This window comes from Sciurus vulgaris, assembly GCF_902686455.1.
Source record: "Sciurus vulgaris genome assembly, chromosome: 3".
Lineage (NCBI taxonomy): Eukaryota > Metazoa > Chordata > Mammalia > Rodentia > Sciuridae > Sciurus > Sciurus vulgaris.
This window is the reverse complement of record NC_136463.1, coordinates 77,030,744-77,057,888: the sequence shown is the minus strand read 5'-3', so window position 1 is coordinate 77,057,888 and position 27,145 is coordinate 77,030,744. Positions and strand designations below refer to the sequence as shown.

The following is a 27,145-nucleotide window of genomic DNA, read 5'->3' as shown; positions in this document are numbered from 1 at the left end:
CTTCCTGGGGAAGCACAGAGCATCCTATTAAACTCTTTCTATAAGGAACCTTTTATATCAATGTCTTTGTTTGAATTCTGGGAACTGTGAGAAGCAACAAGGGCCAAGTAGATAAAGACTACAACTTGCTCCATCTTGTATTTCAACTTAAATACTTTCTTAACTTTATTTTTAAATGATTGCAAAATATTCAGCTTAATTTTAGAAACTTAAAAATTTCCAGTACTCTACATAAGAAAAAAACAAAAATACTCTGAGATTCTATCATTCAATATTTTCTCCTTGGAGAACCTTCAGAACAAACTGTTTAGCCAGAATTTTTTACTTACCAGGATGTCAACAACATTCTTGGATATTATGCTTTTTAATAAGCATATTATGATTATACCATATTTGATTTGGTTAACTTGCTATTTAAAACACTGATAGTTTTGAACTTTCACTATTATAAATAATGGTGTCATGAAGTATCTTCACCATACATCTTGTCTTCAGCATTTGTTGTTTTAGGATTAATTCTCTAAATGTGGAAAATGAGATATGATATTCATAAGATTTTTGATGACCATTGGTATTTACATTCCAGAAAGATGCACAAACTTATGCAGCCACAAGCAACATAGGAAATGGCCTTTTTCCCTCTGTATCACTAACATTGAATAAGTACTAGCATAAACTATGATCTCTCTTCCTTACCCATCACAAGGGTCATGACTAACATTATGATAGTAAAAGACAGGTGAACATTAGATAAACAGCAAATATACAAAATCAAAATTTTATGTGAAATGGGAGCTTTCAGAAATGCAGTTCCAAAGACCCAGGGAAAATGATCTGTTCTTATACTTCCGATGGGTGTAGAGTGGACAGACTGATAGAAATGCAAGTGCACCCAAGTCTGTTACCATTATTTGACCCAATGGTGGTAGGTAGTGTGGGAAACTCAGCCAGGCTCTCTGTTCAGATTCATCCTGAACTCTGTGCAGCATTCCTGTCTCCCAGATGTGGGTTAGGAGCCCTCTGCCATGAGGCCTTTAAGAGATGAGGAAAAAAGTGACTGAACTAGTTTTTCACTTGTTTTCTGTGAGAAGAATTCTAGTTTCCATGGCCCTCCTCAGAGAAGAAGAATTTATTTGTCTATTGCTCATTTCATGAAACAGGGGTAGAACTCAAGAGTGCAGAGGACAAACAACTTTTATAAAGTACCCTTCTAATGTTCTTCAGTTCAAAGTGTTCAGTATTCCAAGGTGCTATACTTTGGGGTAACAAGTTCTGAGGCCCAACAAGGACAATCAAGTTTTGTACTTGGTCAGGCTAGGAATGGTAGATAAAATCCAACATTAAAGTTAAAAATTACAAAGTTAAAAAGTTCAAAAACCAAGTTTGTTATCACCCAATTTTTTCCAGAACCCAAATACCATCTTTCAAGCCTCAATTCCCAAATCACATGAGTGCTTTTTGCCCCTATGTGGCCTTAAATCCCCTGCTTTTCTACTCCCAGAGGCATTTTCCTGTGTAGGTACTCCTGACCTCAAACATATTGCTTTTGTGTTTCCTCATTGAAAACTGCTGTTGTTTTTGAAGCTATTTATTTCAGGGAAGTTGGGAAGGAGAGCAATGGAATAGAATTGATTCTCCCTAATTTGTGAATAATTAATAGCACTTCAACCTGTACTTTTTAAAGAGTCTTCTTAATAAGTAATTATTGGAGAATGTCTAGGGATGTTATTTTGGGTCCAATAACAGAATGAAGTAGGGGGGAAATGGCCAGGTAGAAAGGGAAGATTTTTAGAAGGGAATATGCCATTTCACTTGTCTTGGAATTGATTCTGGGATCAGCTCCCCTATGTCAGTTAAGTTTCTTCTGACTGTTTGCCTTACTATTCTGAAATCTCTAGTGGATATGGTTCTGAAGCCAACTGCACATGGAATATTGGGGATCTTTGAGCCTTCCAAGGCCTGGGACCACTCTCAGAAACCTGGCTTAATAAACCTGCAGTGGGACCCAAGTGTCTGAATTTTTCAAAACTCCCCAAGTAATTCTTACATCAGGGACTATTGATACATTAAATCTCCTCTAGAGAACTGAAATTTCACACATGGTCCTCCTGCAGAGACCAGGAATTATTGAAGGTCCAATCAAAAAGAAAAGCAGATACCCCTCAACACACACACACACACACACACACACGTACACACAAAAGTGTGTCCACACACAAAAGTGGACTGGAGTTGTGGGTCAGTGGTACAGTGCTTGTCCAGCATGCAGGAGGCCCAGGGTTCCATCTCACAAGAACAAGGAGAAAAAAAAGAAAGAAAGTAACCAATAAAATAAAGCCTCAATAAGGCAAACAAACAGATGTGATAAGGGGGAGGAGGTGGGGACTACAATCAGCACATAAACTAATGCTCTTGTCTTGCTGACTTGAGTTTCAACTGTAAAATGACTAGATGATAGACCTCTAATAACAGCACACTTCCTGCAGCCTCTCTACTTCTTCCTCACTGTATCCTATGCCTATCAGGACACTTGTCCTTTAGGGACACTTTAGACTCTATATTAAACTAACTGAGCACTCTCAGCCCAAATAGTCTATAGCTTACCTTCAAATGCAATCGCCTGTGTTATGCAGATATATTCAAATGTATGCAAATGAAGAACAAAGAAAAGACCTACAGTTGGCTGAGCCTGCCCCCCAAAGGCTCCTGAAAGAAGTCAAATGTTCATCACAAGGAAACACCTGACAGAGTCTCTACCTCATTAGCAGAATCCCTGTAGCCAGGACCCAAATCTTGACCTTATCTGAGAACATCTGCCTTTGAGAAAAAGTAGGGCCACCAGACTGAGAAGCTGCTGAGTTCTCCCCTCCACCCCAAGCAGATGTTCAGGGCTGTGGCAGACACTGACTTTAAGGGAACTGGCTAAAAATGCAGGAGGTCCCTTACATCTGGGCTGCTCTGAGCAGATGGGGCATGGCTTCCTGGTGCACACACAGCTAGGCCCCATGCCTGGTGCTGGGCCAGTCTCCCTGGTCAGCTTCTCTAGCCATCTAGAGCTCAAGGGCAGAAGCTCTGAACGTGCCAGTCTCAGAGCCTGGCAGACCTCTGCTCTGACTGTCTGTTAGTGCCTTCTTCCCAGCTGGCTGCTCAGGGACAGTTCCAGTAGAATCTACATAGGCTGGTCTATTTTACCTCCCAAAATAGCTCTTAATCCATTTGTGGATCTCCATTTTCATTGCCATTACCTTGACTGAGAACCTATCATTTTATCCCCATGGACATCTGAAAGCAATAGCTCCATCAGTTCTGCCTCCAGCCTTGATCCTTCTCAGCTCCTATCATCTGGTCTGTAGTCAGATGATTCTTGAATATGCATATCCAAACTGGTCCATTCATTTATTTCAAATGAAGAAAGTAGCTGTGTACTCTTGTGTGACAACTCTTTGTGACCAGATCAGTTAAGATGACTCCATTTCTGTCAGAAAGCACCTGGTTCCAACAGGACAGAATTTTAGTAGATGAAAAGTGTTTTAGAAGAAATAGTTGAAACTCTCATGACTAGTTCCTAATACAGTTTTCTCAATAAGGCAGGTAAGCAGCACAGTGTGCATCAAAGACATTTAACAAGCAAACAGGAGAGAAATGAACTATGCCTTCAAAATGCTCTGGAAATTTTCCTGATAATCACACTTGATTCCTTTAATGATACAGAATTGGTATCTTGATATTTACAGATGAACAATCAGAAATTAGTGAAGGTAGGTAATTAATGCAGTGTCACATAATTAGTTGCAGAAAAAAATTAGACATGAACTAGCTTATACTATTAGTCTAAAAGGACACTCTATGTGCCTCCCACATCACTGGAAACAAACTTACTTCATTCACTTTAAAAACAGTTTACCAGGCTGGGGATATAGCTAAGTGGTACAGCATTTGCCTAGCATGTACAAAACCCAGAATTCCATCCCAACACGGCAAGAAAAAAGTTACTGTTCGCTAAAAATGAAATAAATGTAATTTGTTCATGGAAAACTGTGAGAAAACTTAAATTGCCTGTAACCATACCATACAAAGACAAAACTATTGATATTATTTTGAGGGTTTTATTTCCTCAGCTTTTTCCTGTACAATTCTGTATCAATAGATCAATTAATTTAGAATAAATCTTTGGTTGAAATGTTTATATGATTTTGTATTTTACCCTGCTTTTTAAATCAAACATATTAGAAGTGCTTTAACTGCTTAAAAAATAAAAGAAAGGAGAATAGAATTAAGTGGTAAAAAGGAAAAAGATAACTCCCAAGTAGCTGTTGGGGGTTTTGTTAGAAACAAGTGAGGTGGGGCTGCACTGAGCATGCACATTGACCACAGCAGGCTGGGAAATGAGCCCCACTCTTTCCAAACCTCCCCAAATCAATCATCGCTACACTTGCCCTTCCTGTTTCTTCTGCAGGCAGCAACTTGAATGATGGTTTGTGGCATTCGGTTAGCATCAACGCCCGAAGGAACCGCATCACTCTCACTCTGGATAATGATGCAGCATCCCCTGCTCAGGACACAACCCGGGTGCAGATTTATTCTGGAAATAGCTACTACTTTGGAGGTAAATTCTCCAGACTTTGAACTCAAAAATAAATGGGGGAAGGAAGAATATAGTGGGAAATTATTTTCACTTTGTCAATTCGGTAATTCTCCTGAAGAGCACATGCATAGAGACACACACACGCACACACACACACGTACCTAAAATAGTGTGAAGCAAAATTTTTCATAGCTGTGCAAATATATATTATCTAGGACAGTGCTGAGGAAGAAAAGAACTTGAGCTATAAGAGCTGGTGTTACATAACACATCCAAAGGAGATTTTTGTGGCCATGCCAAGCTCTGTGATCACATTGGAAAAGAGAAACTCAGCTGAAAACTTGGAGAAAGTGAACCAAGAGTCAGCAGTACCTGCAAAAGGGAAAATTCAGGTGGAGTGGCAAAGCCAGCTGCCCAGCCAGCTAGGCTACTGCAGGGTCATTTTACATTCTTAGCCACTATCTTCCCTTCTCCACTTCCTGAGTTCCTCCTAGGTCATGGAAAGGAACAGCTGGGAGTGGGGAGGAAGTAGGAGGCTCTGCAATGTGAACCAATTCACATTCTACCCTCTCTGATGTCTGATGAATCCTGGAAACCTTTCTGATGACAGACACACAAAGATAAACTGGTGACGATAAATATCATGTGATCAGGCATCTACTACATTTGTATATATGCACATATATTCTTATTTTGCCTTCCAATGGTATTTCCTTTATTTAAAAACATAGTATCTGATTTCTTAGCCAGTTATTTGTATTATAGAAACCATCCCTGAAAGGAATTTAAGCTTCATGACTGTCTGACTTTGAGCAAGGCAGTTATAGTACCTGGACTTTCTTATCTGAAATGTGAGAAAATATGCTCAACTTCAGAATTGCTAGGAGAGTTAAGCAAGAGCAAAATTTAAATATATAGAATGGGAACTGGGAGTGTAGCTTAGTGCTAGAGTGCTTACCTAACATGTACGAGGCCCAGGATTCATTCCCCAGCACCAGTCACACACAAAAATTGGCAGAATGGCACCTGCTATATCACAGAGCATGGAAAAATTGGCTTCAGTTCTCATAGATATGGGCATGGGCTGGGATCTAGGCTGTAGTCGCTAACTCTATTTCCATTACAAAATTGAAGAGAAGTATTATATAAAATTATGCAGTGTATTCCTCTCCTACTTTCTCTTCCATAATCCTACTCATTCTCTCTTAGTGCTGGGATTGAACATGAGACCTTGTCCACATTAAGTGCACAGTCTACCTCTGTGCTACACTCACAGCATCTGTAGTCGCTTATCTCCAAATCCCAGAATGTACAAATCACTTCTTTTCTATCAAGAAAATGTGGTTAACACTTTGAAATACACAAGAGATTTTTCAAGGTGTGTTTTCATATTTGGGATTTGTTAGGAAGGAAGGAAGCAGTGTACAAAAACATCTTTGAGGTTTGATTTTTTGGTATGAAAAAGGACCTCTGGTCCTTCAACCCAACTCTTCTCCATGTGTGCAGTGATAACACATTCCTTTAGGAAAGAAGTGCATTTCCATTCTCTGTAAATGTTTTCTGTGTCTTGCCTCATTTGATTCATGCAGCAACTTTGTGAGGTAGGTAATAACATCCCCATTTAATAGATAATAAGACTGACATTTGCTGATATGAAATATCTGTGTAAGACAGCAGAGCAAGCAAGTAGTTGAGCAAGGACTCAAATTCAGAACTGCATTCTTCTAGGCTTGCTAATAAAAGCAAAGAGATGAAAGCAAATGCAGAAAAGGGTCTTGGGGTTCCCTGAAGGTGAACCTCATAGACTGCATAGTTCTGCCCCACATGCACTATTTCAGCAACATAGAAAGAAAAGCTCCCTTAAACTTATTTCTGGGTAAACTGATTTCAAATAATTATCATACAGTAAGCTTCTGATGTGTCACAAAGGCAAAATACTCCCCTCCTCATTTAAAGAAGTGCTCTTAAAGGTGTACTTTTCAGGGGCACTGGGTTTAGGAGATAAAGATTTATCTATGATTTGAACAGTCTTTAAACAAACGCCCCATGCACAGACTGTAAACTTAAGGTGAAAAATGAGTTTCAGTAATAATAGTCAACTTGCATAAATTCTCTCTACAGCTTCAATTAGAACTTGTAGCATCTCTCTTCATTTTGTAGTGTGTCTGTGAGCTGTTAACCAGCTGCCGGCTTCAGCCCAGCAGTGACTGTCTATTAGAGATGGCTGAAATAATTCCCAATTATTTATGGGTTATTGCTGTGTTTTCAAGCTCGCATTCCCATATGCTTTGAACCTATTAAAACCATTGAGATGGAGTTTGTAAAGAGCACAAGCATTCATATACCTGCTTTGCTCTACACCTGTCTTAATGAGAAGTAGATACACCTTTGTTGGAAGCAATGCTAAATCATTGCAATGCATTTTTTTTTTTTAAAGAACAATCTTTAAAAGGTACAGCATTAGCCTTTCACATATGCTATTATATACCTATAACTATGTGCATTTAAACCCTTAGTTCCCTTAACGGCTGGATTTGCTTGGCACATGACTTCAAAATTCCAGTTACATTCCTGTGTGTACCTTTCTCAGAAACTAAGCCTGTTAATGCTAACAATTAACCAGACAATTACTCTGCTGCCGTGCTTACCCGAAGCATGATTTCCTTTGAAAGTGTAATTCAGAACTGAATTGTGCATTTAGACGTGTGTTTCAAGACAGAGCCAAGATTCCTGAGTAGTTACAATATGTTTCTTCCTTGAGATGAGTGAAGGATGTCATGCCAAAGAATGACGAATAGCTTACCAATGAGAAAAAATAAATAAGAACAAGATAAATGTTATAGTATCGGTATTCCTGTAACACCCCTTTTTCTCCTATAAAGTGATTAAGTATTCCCATTTTGTACCATTTCTGTCCCCTCCCTAAGAATGCTAGGATTTACAACAAAAGTACGTGCACTGCTATGAATGAAAAAGCACCAAAATAATTAGACCTCAAGGTCTTCCATCAATAGGTCGCCAAAGCAATGACTGATCATTTCAGTATTCTTCATCTTTTTTCTCTGTCCCACAGGGTGCCCCGACAATCTCACCGATTCCCAATGTTTAAATCCCATTAAGGCTTTCCAAGGCTGCATGAGGCTCATCTTTATTGATAACCAGCCCAAGGACCTCATTTCAGTTCAGCAAGGTTCCCTGGGGAATTTTAGTGATTTACACATTGATCTGTGTAGCATCAAAGACAGGTAATTATTGTCTCTTCTCCTCTGTTCTCCCACCCCTTTCCCATTCTCACTGTTCTAAATATGAGTTTCTTTAAGCAAAATTCTAATCCACCAACATTAGCCACATTAGACATAATTGAGTCGCCTAATGGAAAATATTTCTGAAAGGATTTCAGGCCCAGAGAAAAATGGTTTAAATTAGTTGAGTCTCTCTTCATGTTGACTTGCAGTAAATGGGATATGCAAATTAAATCAAAATACAAATTTGTGAAAGGATTAAAATTTTATGCATAAACAACATTTGATTACTTTGAAGTTAAGAGTAAAGCAAAAAGGAGGGAGGAATTGCTTTTCTCCTGAACCATTTCATTCTTTGCTGCACTGGGTATCTTTTCTATCACAAGCATATAAGCATCAGGCCTCCTGGGAATCCTACAGCAAAGGCTTTGGGCAGTGCCAGACTGTGCACAGCAGTAGCCTGGGGTTGGTTGATCTTGACTGCCGTGACCCCGCATGCAGTTTTGTTGACCTAGACCCTGGTTAGCAAAACTCAGCACTCTTATTCTACAATCCATGGATCTAGCAAAAGCTCAGTTTTCTCCTCCATTTCTCCTGAATTCTGGCTCTTCTTATTTTGGGAATTTCTAGGTATAAAGACAAACTGCAGAAAACCACAGAGAATGAATCTGGATTTTCAGCCACATTTGCTGGGTTCCTTCTGCAGCACCTACCTCCTTTATTCTTTTAATTCTTCTCACTCCAGTCAAAATAGTATTGATGCAATGATTGAATAAGATCTGCTAAGTGCTTGGGCTGTGTGTGTTGGTGATAGAGGTCCTCTGCTCCAATCTCATCACGAAATTAATTAGTTATTACAATAAAGTGAGATAAATGATGGAGCAATGCATCCTTATTTGTGGGGCACATGGCAGTGACAATTTAGTCTTGCTCTAAGAATGAGATCAATGAGGTTTTGGAATGTGATGCTAAGTGGAATCTCATAGGACAAAATCAAAAGACAAAATCAGTGATGGCCAAAGTGGGAGTGAATGGGGATTGGAAAAACAATGTCATGAAAAGGCATGGAAATAGGAGATAGTATAGTTTACAAATATTTAATTAATTCAGAATATTTCTTTTGCTTTTAAAGTCTCCATTATCTCAATGAATGCATTTTATAACTGATGGTATGTAGTAGTTTAATTGACAGCACTTATTTTTCTCAGTTCTATATAATTGGAAGTGTATTTTATTATTCATGGTGTCTTTAGATTCAATTAATATAGCTCAGAGGAGATGGTGGGTCAGTATGGATGGAACACATGGCTTGAACATAGCTAGAGATGTAGGCCAGTTCTTCAGTCATGAAGAATTCTGCGTGCTAATGAAATTTGCCTTCATGTTCTAGGTGAAAATCAGGAAGAAGTGGTCAGATTTGGGTAGTAGAAGGGATATTCTGGAAGAAGTTAGAGAGTAAGCATAGAGCTAGGGAGGTGACTGTTCCTATCTGGGGGAGCAATGAGGAGAAGTATAAGGTCTTCTGCTGAGTGACATATAAATCAGCTTTGCAGAAAACAGTCACTGCTAATGATGGGAATGGCCAATCAAATTGGTGGAGTTTCATGTGCATGTTTTCCGTTAATACCACTACTCATGGGATCATCAATAAAACACACAGACTTCCTGATTCATGTGCTTTATTTTTTTCTATTTTACCAGCTGTAAAAGTGGATAATAAAATGTGTGCTTCATTAAAATACACTAAAGAACTCACAAGAAAAGGTATTACAGGGAACAATCTCACCCCTATGGTCTCTAATAATAGTGAGATATAAGCATCCTGCTTCATCAAGCAGCACAGTCTTTTACCAAGTGTGAATCAATACAGGGAACATTTATCAATAGGGTCTCTTTGATACCTTAATTTCTAATCAAGGAAGCTCTAATTATTTTTGATTACACGAAAGTCATTGCTATCTACACTGCATCATTACTTTTGTGTAATTGTAATCTTGGATAATTATATTACATACAATTGTGTTTTGGTTAATGTTATAATAAGGATTGTGTTTAGTTTAGTGGGTAAATGGTACGTTTTTCTTGATTTGCCCGACACTTTCTCTAAGAGAACGGAAACACATGGCAAAATGTTTGCTTTATGCATTATTGATTGAACTTATATTTAACACTTGTTGGAGAGAGCCAAGGGTTAGAAGGGCAGTCAGGTGGTTTCTGAGTTTTGGGTTTCATTTATAATGTGCAGTTAAATATGAACTTGATTTCAGGATAAGTGCAAAGTCACTGCCTTCAAGGAATGGACAACTTGGTGGGAAAGGAGGAGAGAATAATCTGGCTGTTGCTTTCCTTTCTATGCTCTTGTCTGGAAAGTTCAAGAAGGATGGCCTAAGAATCTCTTCTTCTCCCTAACTCCTTCCTGTCTCTTTCTCAGAGGCTACAGATACCAGGCCTCCTCCCACACTTTCCATAGCCCTCCTTCTCCTTCAAAGTAAAACAGGATTATTCCCTCCAGTCTTTCTTTCCTGCTGGTCCCAATTGTGTGTCTTTCACATTTTAGGGTCTTAGTGCTGTCATTGTGGGAAAATCAGATAAGGGAAATCCATGATAGCATTCATAGAAGAGGCTTGATTGTTCCAACATCTTAAGAGGTTCTTCCAGCAGAGGGTCTTCAGGGAGGTTCCTTTGAGATGGTGACTGGAAACTCTGGTAGGTACTGGGTACTGACTGGTTTGAGCTGCTTACAGTCTGCCTTTGAGACATTATCTTAACTAAAATTTGGAAGGTCTCTTCTCAAGAATTAAAGAATCTTTAATAATTTGCATGCCAGTAATGGGCAAATTAACAAATTCTTTGCTTCTGGGAAGAAAAGAGGTGGAATAACTGGCAAGACCCACAGCTCTAGCAGCATAAAAAGCATGGGTTTAGGCAGTTCTTGTGCATAACAGTGCAAAAACAGGATAGGGAGGCAGGTGGGATCAAAACTGACCTTTCCAAGCAGACCCCACAGCCTTTGAATTGTTCTTTAATTTGGGGGACACAAAGTACAGCTCCTCCAGTCTTATGTTCTCTATATTCCAAGTTCTAATTCTTTATGAACTACATTGTTCACACCCTTGAACTTTAAGTAGGCAAGACATAATATCCTATGCTCTCATTGAGAAAGGTACTTTCAATAATTGCTTCATTTGGAGAGCAACTATTTATCATACTCTCCATAGTTCAATCTCACATAAAGGCAATGAGTGAATAAGTAAAACAAACTTATGTGTATTCCTGAATAAGATAAAATGCTGGAAGAGGTATAGAATACTGGAAGTATAAAGCACAAAGATCCCTGCAATAGACAGCTTTATGTCTCTGTGACAAAATACCTCGAAAAATCAACTTAAAGAAGGAAAAATTATTTTGACTCACAGTTTCAGAGGTTTCAGTCCATGGCCACTTGGCTTGTTTCTGGACCTGTGGTGAGGCGCAACATCATGGAGAAAGGGCATGGTGGAGGAAAGCTGTTCACCTCATGGTGACTAGGAATCAGAGGGAAAATAAGGGGATGTGGACAAGGTAAATTGCTTGCCTCCACAGACATATTTCCTCCAATTATACCTTGCCTCCTACCTTTTCACAGCTAATGAATATCCCATTAAATTTTAAATCTATTCGTGTATTAATCCATTGAGGACATGATCCAATCACTTTCCAAAAGTCCCACCTCTTATTGCTATGTTGGGAAGAAAGTCTTTAACACATGAACCTTTGGGGAACTTTCCAGGTCTAAACAATAGCAAGCCCAATTTTTTTTTTTTTTTTAAGTGGGGTAAATTATGAGCCAGAGATGTTTGACAGTTTTTCTAAATTCACATAAGGCTAAAGTTGCAGTCAAGAGCTGAACACTGCCAATGTTCTTTCCTCTGTACAATCTACCAAACAGGCACTGACCTAGAAATGTCAGTCACTGTGTAACTGTGACTCTAAATAAGTAACACCACCTTTTGCTCAACTAGACAAATTTTTCAAAAGTATGCAGTATGTCTTATTCTTTGTGATCTTTATGTGCCCAAAGGGTGATTCCATTCAAAAGAGAGACAATCAATTATTGTGCAGTACTAGGCAGGGTCTGAATGGAGCAAGTTGGTCCATATCCAAAGGTGGTCTGAAATTCAGCATCTTTGTGGAAAAGCCAGTCAATTCCAGAAGCCATCTCCAACACTGTGGAGATCAATTCTCAGGACAGGAGAGACAGATATCAAATGCTGGCCCAAAACTTGAAGAGAAGTTGGGATCCGAGGTATGAAGCCAAGCCAGGAAGGAAAACAAGAGGATGCTGATGAGTGAGTTAGTTAGTTGATGTGGGGGATGTGAATGTCATACCCAGAAATAAGCTTGCATCCCAGTATAGGTGGCTAGAGTTTTGAGAGGTAGTAGAATGTACTTAAATTTCAACCCATTGCTTACCAGCTTGAGTGATGACATGTTAATCTTTTTCCCATGTTTGCATGTTTGTAAGACCCAGATGATAAAACCTCCCTTTGTTTTGAGACATATAAGAGAGAATGAGCAGTCATATCAACAGTTGCTTATCTAGCACGAAGTAGCTACTCAGAAAATGTTCACCATGTTCATTTCTAAAGCCAAAGGCTTTCCTGGAGAGAGAAGAGGTTTTGTTCTTTCTTGATAAATCCTTAAACCCCACCACAGCCAAGTGATTTGCAGTAGCTTCTCTGAGTGACTCCCACAGAAAAATCTCCTTGTATGTGCCCCCAAATTGCTCAGTTCCTCGATACCCTTTTGGGGTTTTAATTTTTTCTAGTTCAGAGGATCTGCCATCTAGGCCACCAGCCACTGCCCATTAGGAAATCACCCATTCATTTGAGCCAAGGCTGAGGTCTTTTCAATTTTCTTAAGGCAATAGTTTCAGGACAGTGCTAGGATGAGGATACAGAACAAATTTTAAAGAGGTTCGTACTTTCAGATTCAGACCAACCCCGCATTCCTAGTTTGAGGATTTGCTTAAATATTTGAAGTGAATTTGTGTTTGCATCAGAATCATCAAAAGGGCTTATCTAAATGCAAGTTTCTGAATGGGGGAGGGGGCATGGTGGTTAAGCCTAAAAATTTGAGTTTTCTAATAAATTCCTGGTTTCTGTTACTACTGCTGGGTAGGACCTGGTGACTACTCTTTGAGAATAGCTACCTTAATGCATCTAATCTTAGAGACTATGGAATTGCTGAGAATCTGTAAGGCTGATATAGGTCTTTGGGAGAGAGGCTGGTTCCTGCTCCTCTTAGAACCACATGTAGCTTCCTTCTAGCCAGAATCTCATGGAGTCTCCAAAATGTTCCAAGACAACTGCCTAGATGTCCCTTTCTTCAAAGGGGAATTTGAGTAAGTCCTAGAGGCACTGTTGGGGTGAGACGTGAGTTTTCTTTTTCCTCAAAATCTTCCCTTGTCTCATCTCTTCCCTGCTTTTCAAGACAAAGTCTTAATTCTGACAAATGAAAATAATCAAATACTCAGATGCATAAATGATGGGGATGGGGGATTTGATTGGATGAGAATGGTTTTAGAATAGCCGAGGGAGCCAACAATTGAACTTATGAGATACATATGAGTACAATTTACTTTCTGGCCCCCACTGAATGGCATAGCTTGATCTCTCCTTCTAGAAAAATCACACAGTTTATAGGTGGTAGTAGTACAAAGACCCTCTCCTCACATACTGACCCTTTTACAAGGATTGGCAGACACTGGTTCTATAAGGCCCAGTACTCCTGGCAAAGGTTAGGGATAGGTTCTATTCCCTGTGAACTTTCCTCATATAGTGATGCTGTTGGGGAAGGTCCTTGGAGGTCATCCAGTCCTAGTTTTGCACAGGGAGTAAAGGAAATCACACAGACAAAGTCATGTACAGAAGCAGGAGTTGGCCCCACTGGTCTTTGCTATTGCATCTCAAGCTGACTTTTCACTGTAAGTCTTTTGAAAGTCATGTAATTTATTTTTTCTTCCAAAGAATGGATCACATGTGGAACAGTGCATTCAATTTCCTATAGCCATTTAAGTTATAAAATGCAGCTTCTCCCTCCACAACCACTTCTTTTTCTCTCCACACATTTTCTTTAAAGCAAAGCATCTGCCAAACTTTCTGGTCAAGATTCTTACCTTCTGGTCTCAGGGTTTGGAGTGCTGTAAACACTGGGAGGAGGAAAGCATTATGTTGGATAACCTCCCATAAACAGACTCCTGCTAAACCCACCCTGTGTGTGGGAGTTTGTCAAAAACAGTGGGTAATATAAAAAGATTACATTGCGGGGTAATACATATGTTTTAGTTCTTCTCTCAAATTGAAAGCTTTTACATTGGGTGCCAGAAAAGCCATCGTAAGGGCAATGCCCACACAATCTGTGTTCCAAACTCTGAAGTGAGAAAAGTTGCAATATGGTATTCTCCCTTTATTCATGGGATGGGGCCAAAATCAAAAGATCGCTTTTGCCTTTTTTTTTTTTTTTTTTTTTTAGTTATCATTTTTCTATATTTTATGGAAGAAAAGGAAAGATTTTATTTTATGTACTAGTTACTGAGCAAACATTCTCTAAATGTCACTTCATTCAATTAATTCCACAGTCCTGCCCAGCCCATCAAGTGGGCCTCTAAGTGTGACCCATAGTATCCCTGCTAACTTGCTAGGAATATAAATTCCCAATTTCCAAATCATACCTTCTGGACCAGAAACATGGTTGACAGGTGCAATCTGAGTATTCACACATCCTCCAGGTGATTCTGATGCACACTCAAATTTGAGAACCACTGTTTTTTTTCCACAATCACTGTTTTACAGATTAAATCACCAGTGGTCTGGGAGGTTCAGTAGCTGCCCAAGGTCACATATTTAGTGATTAGGGGTACCAGCAATCAAATCCAGTTTTGCCAGTTCCTCAGTCCATACAAATATGGAGGGCCTACTGTCAAACTTTCAAAGAAGGAGGAAAAATAGGCATGGTTCTCCAGAGTAGGTGAAGGGAGATGTCATTGAGGAAGTGAGACTTTAGGAGGAGCTCCAAGAATAGGCTAGGTTAGAGGAGGTCAAGCAGAGTATTCCAGATGCTCTACAATGGACAACATGAGGCTGGGACTGAGAGCTGGTGAGTGTAGTGAAACTGAAATACAGAAGCATTAAGTAATTACCCAAGATTACACAGCCAGTATATGGCAGAGCGTGACTACAAATGAAGTTCAGTGGAAGAACTTTGGCCTATCCTTGCATGATACTACTTACAACCCAATGGTGGTCATGCATTTTGCCTTCTTCAGTATCATTGAAAAGGATAAAATGATGTGTTTTCATCTTGTGACAAAATCACAAAGTGTTCTGTATTGAAGAAGGAAGACAAAGGACGTGGAATGTGGAGGATGGAGCACCTCTAGAGCCGTAGGGCTTGTCATCCATGCAGCTCATTGTCACAGCCTTCTGATGAACACACTGAGAGACACTGCCTCCACCAGGAGATTTAGCTATGCTAGTTCTTCAGGCTGGTTAGGAATGGAGAAACTTCAGAACCAACTGGCATGGCCATTTCATGGCAATAGATTTTGATTTGGTTTAGTGTGGGCTGTTCATCTGGAATTCCCCATTAAGAATACACAGAATTATGTGTATGCTTATTAAGTGAAGGTTCTTCCTGTTCCCATCTAATACCTCTTTGAATGTCAGTAGGGAAGCGGAGCTTAGGAAAAGTCCAAACTGGATTTGGTTGGAATAAGCACACTTTAATGAATACATTTGTGTTTTGTTACCAAATTCATCTCTCTCATCACTTGTTTTCACAAGGAAATGGGATGATTATGTTGATGAAATGGTACTTCTCTAACTGTGCATGAGGAAGGGCATCAATGTGCCTTTGATTCATGGAAAACACAGTACATCAACCACACTGAGGGTGGCATTTCATTCGGGCCTATCAGACAGTGTTGAGAATCTTCCCCCATCAAATGGTAATCTGAAATGTTGATGCTGGAAACAAAGTAGAACAGTGAGCTGGATGAATTCTCACACACACTTTAAAGATGACTGACTTGGTCTAGGAGGTATTGCTTTGAGACTAAGGGGTGATGTGCACTTTCAAGGAGTCGTGAGAAAATGCCTATCAAAATCTGTAGGTGTCTGGATCATCTGTCCTGAGAAATACTGGCAATTTAGATTTTAGACAACATAGAAGCCATGGAAACTTTTGATCTTAGATAGAAGCATAAGGAAAAGGTTAGTTTAGATTCTCAAGTTACTTCTGTGAGGCAGAAAACATTTCTAAATTAATAATTAGAAGAGATTCTTCCTTATTGATCTCTTCACAGAATCAATATCTCAATAAGCCTTCATCCAACATCCTGATAAAGGCCTTCCATCTGTTTTTCACAGTCTCTAAAGAGGGCTCCCATCTACACAACCAACATTGTGCTCTTTCTCTTTTCTACATTGATATGCACTCATTGGACTCTTGAGGCAAAACACCTGCAGCCTTTTAACACAGTTCTTTTCTGGTCAAAAATAAAATATTGGTAGCCATAATAAGCAGCATTTGTAGACACATTTGGAACAGAAAATTTCAATGTTTTGAGTGAATGAAAAAGCAGATCTAACCTCCAATAACAGCCTTTCACTTGTTGCTGCTAAGAAAATTAATTTAAAATTAGCACTCTGCTATTTTTATTTTGATTAAGATCTCTCACAGAAAGTTCATAAAGCTAAAAATCAGGCTCCATGGGTTTTATGGTGACACAGACATGGTTTTGTGGTTACTGAGCCGGATCCACCTGCTTTGGTGTCACAGGCATGCTTGCCACCATATACACCAAGAGGACATTAACTCACATAATGCCTGAAGGCAACCTCACCCGCTGGTTAACAGATGAGGAAGCTCACATCAAGTAAGTTTAATAACTTGCTTCAAAATGAAATCAAAATCCAGATTTTGTGGTGGTAAAGCCTTTGCATTTTAGCTCAACTCTGGAATCTCAACTCCTTTGGTTATTACAGGGGGTAATGCATACATTTTATAACCATAAGTTGTTAAAACAAAAGCCAGGTGATATTATTCCCTCATCCCTCTTGGAGTGTTGACAGGGATTGACTAAGAGTGGAAAGATGAAAGTTCTTAAAGTTAAAAGCAAAAGAGACAGAAATGGATGGGGCACTATGCATATCAGCAGGCTGGGTTTTAAAAAATCTGCACACAGGCAGGAAAGGATGACATTTCTTTGAATAATTTACCTACATATATAACCTATTTTATTTTTTTGGACAAGTGATTAATGTTTTCACTTGTTTCAAGTTACAGATTTGAAATCTTCCCTCGAGGCTTAGCTTCATCTTTAAAAGATCTCTTGGACATGATTTACTAGGCCCACTGCAGGGCACTCTTCTCCCAGCATTGGGATATAGCATAGGCCAAGCAGTGGGTATCTCAACACCTGAGAAATGCAGAGGAAAACAAACAAACCTAAGCAGGTAGTTACTGAAGAGAATGCTGATTAAGTTGGAATTTGTGTGTTTCCAATATTGCAGTCTCTAAACCTGATGTTTAGCACCACCAGCACACCATTAACTTTATTATGACAGAATGTTACAATCAGCTTGTTACCTTTTTTTACCCATGCTGAAAAATACACTTTTAACTGCAATAATTAGATAGGGAACTATCCCAACTTTAGTTATCAAAATAATCGTAGGTGTGTTTCTTAAGCAACTCTGGCTTTACAGAATTGCCCAAATAATTTTATTGAACATTGCAGGACCTCACAATCTGAAATGAGTATCATATGTGTCAATATTAGCATTTGTTTGCACACATATGTGTGCACGTATTCATGCACAACCCAGTGCATCCTGATATGTGCTTCTGGGTTCCAGTTGCTGAGGGATTATACACATTTTGCTAATCTTCCTCTGAGATCCAATAATTCATTCATCAAATCTTTTCTGAGTGCCTGTCATATTGCTGTGGTGTAAGAATGCAGGAGTGAACAAAGTAGAGAGTTTTTAATTGCAGAGAGCTTGCCATTATTTTTGTCCTGCCTTGGTCTTCCTTATGTCCTTAAATGAAAGGTCTGTTTTTGCCACAATGGGTCATTCATTCATTTATCTCTTGTGTTTGGCACATCCTGGCTATTCCAAGGGCTTGGGAAGAGCTGATGATATGGTTGGGTGCTGAACACAGTACACTATCCCTGACTTCAGCAAACTCCAGGAAAGACAGATTTGGGCCAAATAATCATGGAGATGAACATATGTTCCCAAATATGATGTGTGGCATGATGTAAATAAACAGGCTAGTAGAAGGGAATCTGAGGGTAAGGCTAGTTTTTATTGGGGATGGGACAGTATGTCAAGGAAAGAGATCGTAGTGTCATTGTTCTCAAACTCTGATAAGTGACACTTCGGGGGTCACAGAAAATCTTTGTCAGTGAATTTCTCCGAGGTTTGCACTTCCCAGTGCTTTCTACACACCTCTGACTGATAAATCCCATCTCATTGTTCTGCCTGTGTGTCCTCAGCTGAAATCACTGTCAATGGGGATAATGGGTGTGTGAAATGAAAAATTCTTCTTCCATTAGTAGAAAGAAACCTTCTAACAGGGGTGTTAGCTAAAAACACACTCCCCATATTTCCCTGAAACCATGTTTGCTGGGAATTTCTCTGTCTGACATTAATATTGCTCCTTTCCATTTCTCCCTCACCTCCCCATTCTTTCCCTGAGTGCCATGATTCAAGAGTTTACCTTCTAATAATTCATTCATAATATTATATAGGCTATACCTACACTTATTAAAACATGAAAAAGTCTGTCTACAAAGTAAACATCTGTGCAAAGGTGGGAATGGTATTTCAGCTGGCAATTTGGGAAATCCCAAGAATCTGAAAGTGACAAGAGAATACACATTTTAAAGGTCATTCCAATTACCATGCTGACTCATGATAAGTTGCAGGTCTGGAGAGATGCGCACACTGGGGGATGAGAACATGCAGCTGGCAGGATTAAGCTTATAGTGAGGAGAGGACTACAAATTGTTATTGTTTTCAGTGATATAAAATGATTCTTGAACATCTGAGACATTTGATAAATACAGGAAAGCCAAATATTAATAAAGAGCTAGAAAAAACTCTAAAGTCTGATTCTAATCCACATTTGGCACAGTTGTATGGAGACCTATCAGATAAAGCTCCAAGGATTAACTCCCACCTGCATTTAAACTTCCATGTGCAACTACTTTATTCTCTACAGCATAGTGAACTCACAATGTAATAATTCTTGATAGAATATTCCCAAATGTAGCACCATCTTTTAGAGGAATGCAATAATTGAAAATTTGTAGTCCCTTAGACACAAGTTGTTTCATACCATTCTTCCACTTCCCCAGATACATTTATAATTACAGACTAGCTATTATGAACATCAGGCTCTCCATGTGCATTTCACATGACCTCCAGCAATGTTAGAGCCTAGACATTACAGGTAAGCTCCAAATTCTTCAGCTTGTGTTTTGCCCTCTTTCATGGACTTCCTCTCCCTTCTTCTCCATCTTTATCCTCTACACGATTATTTCATTATTGCATCTATATGCACTTACTATCTGCTACATTATAGTGGTGTTAAGTAGTGTTGATCACTGCCTTCAAGAAGCTTCAGAGCAAGAGAGCCACACAAGAAACAAACAAACAAACAAACAAAAAACAGACATTTTATACATGGAAGTTCATGATACAGAGAGGCATGAGGCTATATCCCAGATACATTTTTATAGGCAAGCATAAATAAAAGTAGGAGTGGCTAGAGCATTCCAGAAGTGGACAATTGCCATCCCCCAAGCAACCATTCCTGTTCCTGCCTCCAGGGAATCACTGCCATTTTGTTTTTCTGGAGTTTCCTTCCCAGTTCTTTTTACCCACATTCAGCCCATCAATTAAAATCTAGCTACAATTCCACTCCCTCTGTGAATTTTCCCTGACTACTCAAACTGATCTTTCCCTATTTGAATGACTTTGATACTCTCCTTCTAGATTTCAGTATTTGAATGTCTCTCACACTTTTCTAGATTTAATTCAGCTTCCAAACATAATCAGTACCTGTGTTTTGTCTTCCATGAGAAACTTCTTGACATCAATAATGTATTCATTTGAGAGGAGATGCTTTTCAATAATTTGATGAATAATTTGAACATTTCAAACTTTAACATCACTTGCCCTTAGTAGCTGGGGATATGCTGCCTACAAAGCTTGTGAAGCCAACAATGCCTCTTGGTGTTGAATACAGTATTACCTCAAGGTTTAGAATGAACTTGGAAATCTTTAATAACTTTGTGCACTCAAAACTCTAGAGACTGCTGTCCAAGATTTAGAATTTAAAGCCCTTCACCTCTTTCTCATCTTGAAAACTTTCCAATGTGGTTTGTGCCAACTATCACTCTATTTGAATAGCAAGAGTGCCTAATAAAAGCAACGCTGGTGCCAGCTGTCATCGTTCACATGGTGTTAAGTGCTCCTTCTGTAAGCACTAGCTAGCAAGAGTATTTTTGTTTAGCAAGGCCATCATAAAATTAGACAAGCAAACCATAGCAATGTATTTGAGCAATGTAGTCTATAAATAATACAGTGGAAGGAAGCATACAAGTACATTATCCTTATTACAATCTTGTGCTTTAAGAAAAAAATGGGGCAGCTCTGTAATAGAAGGCAAGTCTGAAGAGAAGGCAGCTCTAGAGAAATACACAGAATGTCTTTGGCAATTGTGAAGGATGTCAGCAGCCTCCTGGTAATAAGATCTGCAGGGAGTAACCTCTGGATTCTGTGCGCCTCTAAACAGCTCCTGCACATGGAGGTAGGAAAACCTGTGTTTACCTTCTAGGAGTGGGACCAAAAAGAAAAATTAAAGTCACTAAAGGGTGACAAGGTATCAATGTGGGCTATTTATCTGAAAGCGAAGTTATTGAAGAAAAAAAGGATTCCCCTGAGCCCAGAAAGCAACACCAGAATCATGTGCAGACTATACTGTGTCACTGGTTTTTCCCCCCTTTCTTTCTTTTCAAAAGTGCCTGACAGAGCCTTAAACAGCATTGTTATTATTCATTTGGCTTTGTCAAACTCTCCAGCATCTTCTAACATAGAGAGCTGCTTCTAACTCTTGCCAAATGTCATCTAAAGGCTCTTTTTTTAGAAAGAGGAGGAGGAGGAGGAAATATGAGATATATTTTTTCTTCTCCTTAGAAATTTTTTCCTCTTTGTTTCAACACTAGACTTCAACTGGTATCACTTAAGTTTAGTAAAATAAAACAATGGAGTTGAGGGGTGTAGCTCAGTGGTAGAGCACTTACCTGACATGCATGGGGCCCTGGATTCCATCCTCAGCACTGAAAACAAAACTAACTAAATAAATAAATATATTAAACAGTGGGCCAATTGCCATGATAGGGTTTATTCCCCAAAGAGTTAGCTTGTTCAAATCCATGGAGAGCTATGTTCAAATATACAAACAAACTATTCTCATTTTACAAAGGAAGGGACTGGGGTTCACAGGTGTTAAATGACTTTACCATAATTATTTAGACAACAATTTGTTTTTATTAGAAGCTAACAGATCAGGATCTGAAGTTATAACTCAGTGGTTTGCCTAGCATATATGAAACACTGAGTTCAATCCTCTGAACCACATAAAAATAAATAAATAAAATAATGGTATTGTGTCCTCAACTAAAAAAAAAAATAACAAAGTTAACAGATTAACAAACAACTTGGAAATAAAAAACTAAAATGAAAAAACCAAGGTGCCCTTTTAAAGTTAACTAAATAGTGCCGCTTGCCTACGACCAGCAGGACAAACTGACAGGTACACTTCAGAAGTTCATGAAGCAGCTTCCGCTTTATTCGGATAACACCCTCAATATATAAGCAGTCTCATGCATATGCAATTGTAATCAGATATGTCCATCCAATCCTATTAAAGGTCAAGCGATCACGAGCTCAAGCATACATGTAAGATATATCTGTCCACGCACTAAGCGGCTGAACTAATCATCATACAGCCAATGGTAAACGCTTCCTGTTTTTCTCAAGGCGCATTCAGCATGCCCCTTGGCTTTCTGCCAGTCACCATCTTTGGATGCACATGGCGTAACCCTGGGCCATGGGTCTCGCCTGCCACAAAATAGGTCTTAGTGGATCGTCTTGAAGATACGGGAGAGCATCAATGCAAGGCTAGACTGCATCTGGATTAATGCCAATATTTCCAAAGGAAGAATGTGTCAGATTAAAGTGGGTTGGTGAATAGCTGAATTTTAAATAAAGAAAATCAAATGTGTAAAGATTATTGTAGACAAAGAACTAAATGAAGTCGTCTTTAAATAAAAGCAGTTCACTCTCAGGTGCAGCATCAAATGAGAAAGGATAGAAGCGACATCAACTGCAAACCCCTAGGTTTCTATGCTCCTCAGAATGCATCAGAACTTCCTTCCCACCTGAGAAATGGATGGAAATTACAGGAATATAATATACATTTTTGCTATAATGAATCAAACACTGTAGCTCATGATTCATTTTTTGATGAAATTTTGTTTTATGCAATAAAATTCCCAGTCACTAAAGATGATCAAGACCCTGAAATGTGACTATTATGATAAAAGAACCAAATATTTAATTTTATTTCATTTTAACAATTTAGGTTAATATTAACATAAAACTCAGAAATCTAGGACTATTCTTTTTCTGATTTCAAGTCTAACTCAGAGCCTTTTGGTATTCTGTAACTCTGTGAAGTTCAACTTATAGGAAGAAAATACTTCAAAAATTCTGGTGAAAATATTGAACCCTTTGAAAATTAGTATTTTCAAAGTAAATTTGTGATTTGTGACTCTAGTTTTATATACAAGTCTTTTATGAGATTTCTTTCACATATCATAATCCTGCTGACTGATGACCCTGGGAATATCAAGAGTCAATTTCAGACCTTGTTAGGATTAGTCTACTTGGATGGGATGTTTTCTAAGGTAAAGATCTTCTACCTCATGGGGGCTCTATAGCCAGCTAGTTGACTTCATTTGAATCTTTGTACTAGCACAAATGTCCTCACAGAAAGACACATGCCAGACAGAAAATAAGGACCTAGAACATTCTTTAATGATATACTTTGGATATGAGGTGTCCCCCTCAAAGCTCCTTTGTTAGTACAGAAATGTTTAGAGGTGGAAAGACTGGATTATGGGAGTTGGAAGGATAGTCCCGGGATTTCTGCCTCACCTTGGGCCCAGAGAAGGGGTCTCAGCCAACCATGGACTAATCCTCTGGAATTGTGAGTCGAAATTTTCCTCCTCTACCTTTTTTCTTGGGTATTTTAGTCACAGTGACAAAAAGCTGACGAATACAAATGTTAACCATGAGTTAATGTAATTTTAAAACTCAGCCTCAATCCTGGCTGAATTGGCTAGTAGCTTTATATTGTGGAATGCATAAAAATCATTTAATAATCACTTGATGCAGATTTTTGGACCCTACAACTCAAGAGATTTTGATTGAGTCTATCTGGAATGGAGACTTAGGATCCTGAATTGTATGAAACACTCCAGGATATCTGTGTATCAGTCTTTTAGAAATATCAAGTCAGCAGATTAAACAGACATTTCTTTACTGAGCTCATCATAATATAGTCTCATCCAACTTTTTCGTGCACAGTGGGGAACTAAACTTCTAGTTCTGTCTAACGTTAATAGTATTCTGCTGAAAATGTTTTTTCGTTGTTGTTGTTCAAATAAGTTTGAGTAATGCCAGAGTATGAAAAGTTAAATAGTTAAATGGGTTTCCTTTATACAGTTTTATTTCTCTCTCTCTCTCCATCCATCTCTCTGTCTGTGCAGTGTTAGGATGGAACCCAGGGTGTATTACATACTGGGCAAGCATCCTGTCACTGAGCTATAACTATTACCTGCCTTTCCCAGCCCTCTGCAGAATTTCTCAATATGTGTGTGTGTGTGTGTGTGTGTGTGTGTGTGTATTTGTACACAGACACTCACATGATTATAAAATGTGCAAGAAGGGAATTCATTGGAATTTCACAAATATATGTGATCACAAACCTTTGTTTAGGCGTGGATATGTAGCTCAGCAGATGCATGAGGCTCTGGGTTAGACCCCCTATACCACAAACAAATAACCAAAATTACAACATGCTTTTGGAATTTCTGCCTTAGAGTTCATAAATCATAGTAAACACCAAGGAACCTTTTGGATTCCTTTTGGATTTTTGTTGGCAGCAGGGCACCAGTTCAGGGAGTTAGTCAGAAGTATAGACAAAGTGACTTCCAGAGGTAGCATTGAAGAGAACTAAGGGCTGTAAGTAGACTTTGATGTTTTCCCCTCTTATAAAAAGCAAATGTTTATGTGTTAAGGTCATTTCTTATGCCAGTTTTTCCTGTTTTCTAGTATGGAGGACTTGTACTTTTGATTTATTCATACTCTGATTTGTAGCTTGGCTGTTTAAAATGAACCACTTGACTTGTGAACTTCACTTTCTTGTAGGTAATGGTCCTTGTCTTAGAAGGTCGTTTCATTGATCTGTTGAAATAATTATCATGATGGCCTTGCATTAAGTCCACCACACCAAGTCTTGTGTTTAATACTTGATAGAAACATTTATTTTACATATTCAAGTTTTGGGGGCAAAAGAAACAAGAAAAGAGAGGGAGTAGAATATATCCTTCTTCCATTCCCATATGCTTTAGAGATTGCTGAGAGTCTGCAAGGTTTTTTTTTTTTTTTTTTTTTTTTTACCAACTTTGATGCTGGCAAATAGTGGTGTCTGGCAATATGGAGATCATAGGCATGGCTTGGGCTCAGTGAAGAAAAAGAAGATTAAGGGAGAAAGACCCCAGTGACACTGATCATAGAATTAGGAAGAAAGATGAGTTCTAACATTTTTCTTACCCCTTCAGGGAAAAATAGAAACAAAATGAGATGTGACCTTTATCAACTCAGAACTAATTTTCACATGGTATTCAGTTCCAAGTGAACAAAAATACAATTGCACATTGAAGGACTGAACTTCGTGGTGCTGGTTATTAACAGGGAGAGTTTAGTCTGGAGGTGGGTCTTACATTGAGCCTAATATGATAGGGAAGTTTTTCTGCAAAAGGAAGAGACAAGGATGGCAAATGTGGAGTCCTGTGTTAAACTGGGAAGTGTGGGAAGTTCTTTAGAAACTTGCCATAATTTTGTCTGTCTAGCACCTCTGAGGTTGTTCCTTCATTATGTCCAAATGGTTCTATAGGAGTTTTACAGTCTTATATAACACCTCAATTTGCCCCAGAGTAGATTAGTTCATTCAGTCAGGGCAAAAATAGCTTCTTTCAGGCATTCTCAAACTTGAAGATTAGAGAGAAAGGTTATTTTCTAATAGTGTGAGTCTCAGACTACAGAACTTAGCAATTGACACTTGTATTTGCCACAAGGAAGAAAGCTATAATGTAAGAGAGTGAACAGTCAACCTCAGAGAAAAGCAAAGGACAGGATGACTGGAGTCTCCTGACTGGTTCAAGTCTCCAGGCTCAGCATTTTCTGAAGCCCAGCTGCATCCTGTTCTCCTGCCATTGAGAGTTGTTCAGCCCTCCTTTGAATTCTATAAAGCCATGTCTCATTCTTTTAAAAAGACTTAAACTGAATTTTGAACATTTCTAACTAAGGTTCTCATTGATATGAGAATTATTAGATCACATTTTTCATACTCTGAAATTTAATGCTGAAGAATCTAAACAAGTTGAAGGGGAGAAATATAATTGTGAGAAGAAAGGACTTAGTATTGTTCCTTTTGTTTGTGCTTTCTTTAATCTCCATGTGTAAGGGCCATAGATTTTAGCTCAAATTGGATTCAAAACCTATTCTGAAAACATAAAAAAAGTCAGGGGCCAATTGAACTGTTGACAAACTGTGTGGCAGAAACAATCACCAACAACCTGTGGCCATTAGAAGATCTGTCACTGGGCAGTGCTCTGCCAAAGCGTGGCTCAGTTCTCTGCCCTCATTTCTCAAAGCACCAGATGTAGATCTGCAATGAAGAAAAGCAATTGCAGTTGCTCACTGCACTTCAGGAAGCCAGGTTTGCTGCTCAAGTAGACAGCACATGGATGGGACTTCAAAGAGCAAGGATGAAGTATGACCTTTCTTAGCAGCTATATGGTTAGCAATAGAAGATAGATGAGGGGGTGTGGGGAGAGAAGAATGGAGGAACTTTGGATTATGTAAAGGGAAATGAGAGGGAGGGGGAGTATGAAAAATAGTGGAATGAGACAGACATCATTACCCTATGTACATGTATGATTACATGAATGGTATGAATCTACATTGTGTACAACCATAGAAAAGAAATGATGTACCCCATTTGTGTACAATGAATCAAAATGTAGTCTGTAAAAAATTTAAAAATAAATAAATAATTAAAAATTTTATAAAAATGCACTGAACAGTTAGGCATGGTGGTGCATGCCTGTAATCTCAGCTACCCAAGAGGCTGAGGCAAGATTACAAACTGGAGGCCAGTCTGGGCAACTTAGCAAGATCCTAAGAAAAAAGACTGAGGATATAGCTTAGGGGTAGAGTGTCCCTTGGTTCAATCTCCAGTACAAGGGTTAGGGGTGATGTGTGGGAAGAAAAGCTCAGTAATATGCTGTTCAAACCTCTCTTCCTCATGAATCAGAAAAAAATACTGCACAGTTGAAAAAGAAAAGAAAAAACATCACCTGTGTCTGTGTCACAAGGTATCTGCCAGTATAGATGACAATAATAATGAGGTCAGGCTTGTTAACATTCTATTCAACCCTACTTAGACCCTCACATTGATTCACATGGAGTTTTCACTATTAATAGTGAAATAGTGATTTCACTATTGTTTAAAACTGAAGTTCAGAAAGGCATAAATAATTTCAAATACTACATTGCTGGAAAGTGACAATTTTGGGATTTGAACATGGGTTTCTGATACCTAGGTTACCTGAATGTGCCCTGTCACTTCTGTGAAGGAGTTTGAGCAATTCCTCAATTGTGACATAAGAGGACAGACAGTTGCAGACCAAACCTCATTCCATCACAACACAGAGGCCATGCTCAGACATGCAGCCTCTGGCTAAGTACCTAATTTTCTCATTTCAAATACGAGCTCAGTTTTAATCAACCTTTAAAATGAAACTTAAAGAGCTGTAAAAATGGATTGTCATCTGAAACTACAGGACCTGCTGGTGTTTGTTGACTCGGTCTATGAGTTCTAGAGCCATGGCATTGACCTCAGTACTAAGGGT

At 38.8% G+C, this 27,145-nt stretch overlaps 1 protein-coding gene across 1 annotated transcript in view; it reads left to right on the top strand.

Moving 5' to 3' along the window:
* The window catches only part of CNTNAP5 (contactin associated protein family member 5), an 861,232-nt gene that overhangs the window by 464,519 nt on the left and 369,568 nt on the right, over positions 1–27,145 (top strand). Inside the window, exons 9-10 of the mRNA XM_079133610.1 lie at positions 4,457–4,606; positions 7,659–7,830. Coding sequence (XP_078989736.1) covers positions 4,457–4,606; positions 7,659–7,830 — 322 coding nt within the window. The remainder of the gene's footprint in view (positions 1–4,456; positions 4,607–7,658; positions 7,831–27,145) is intronic.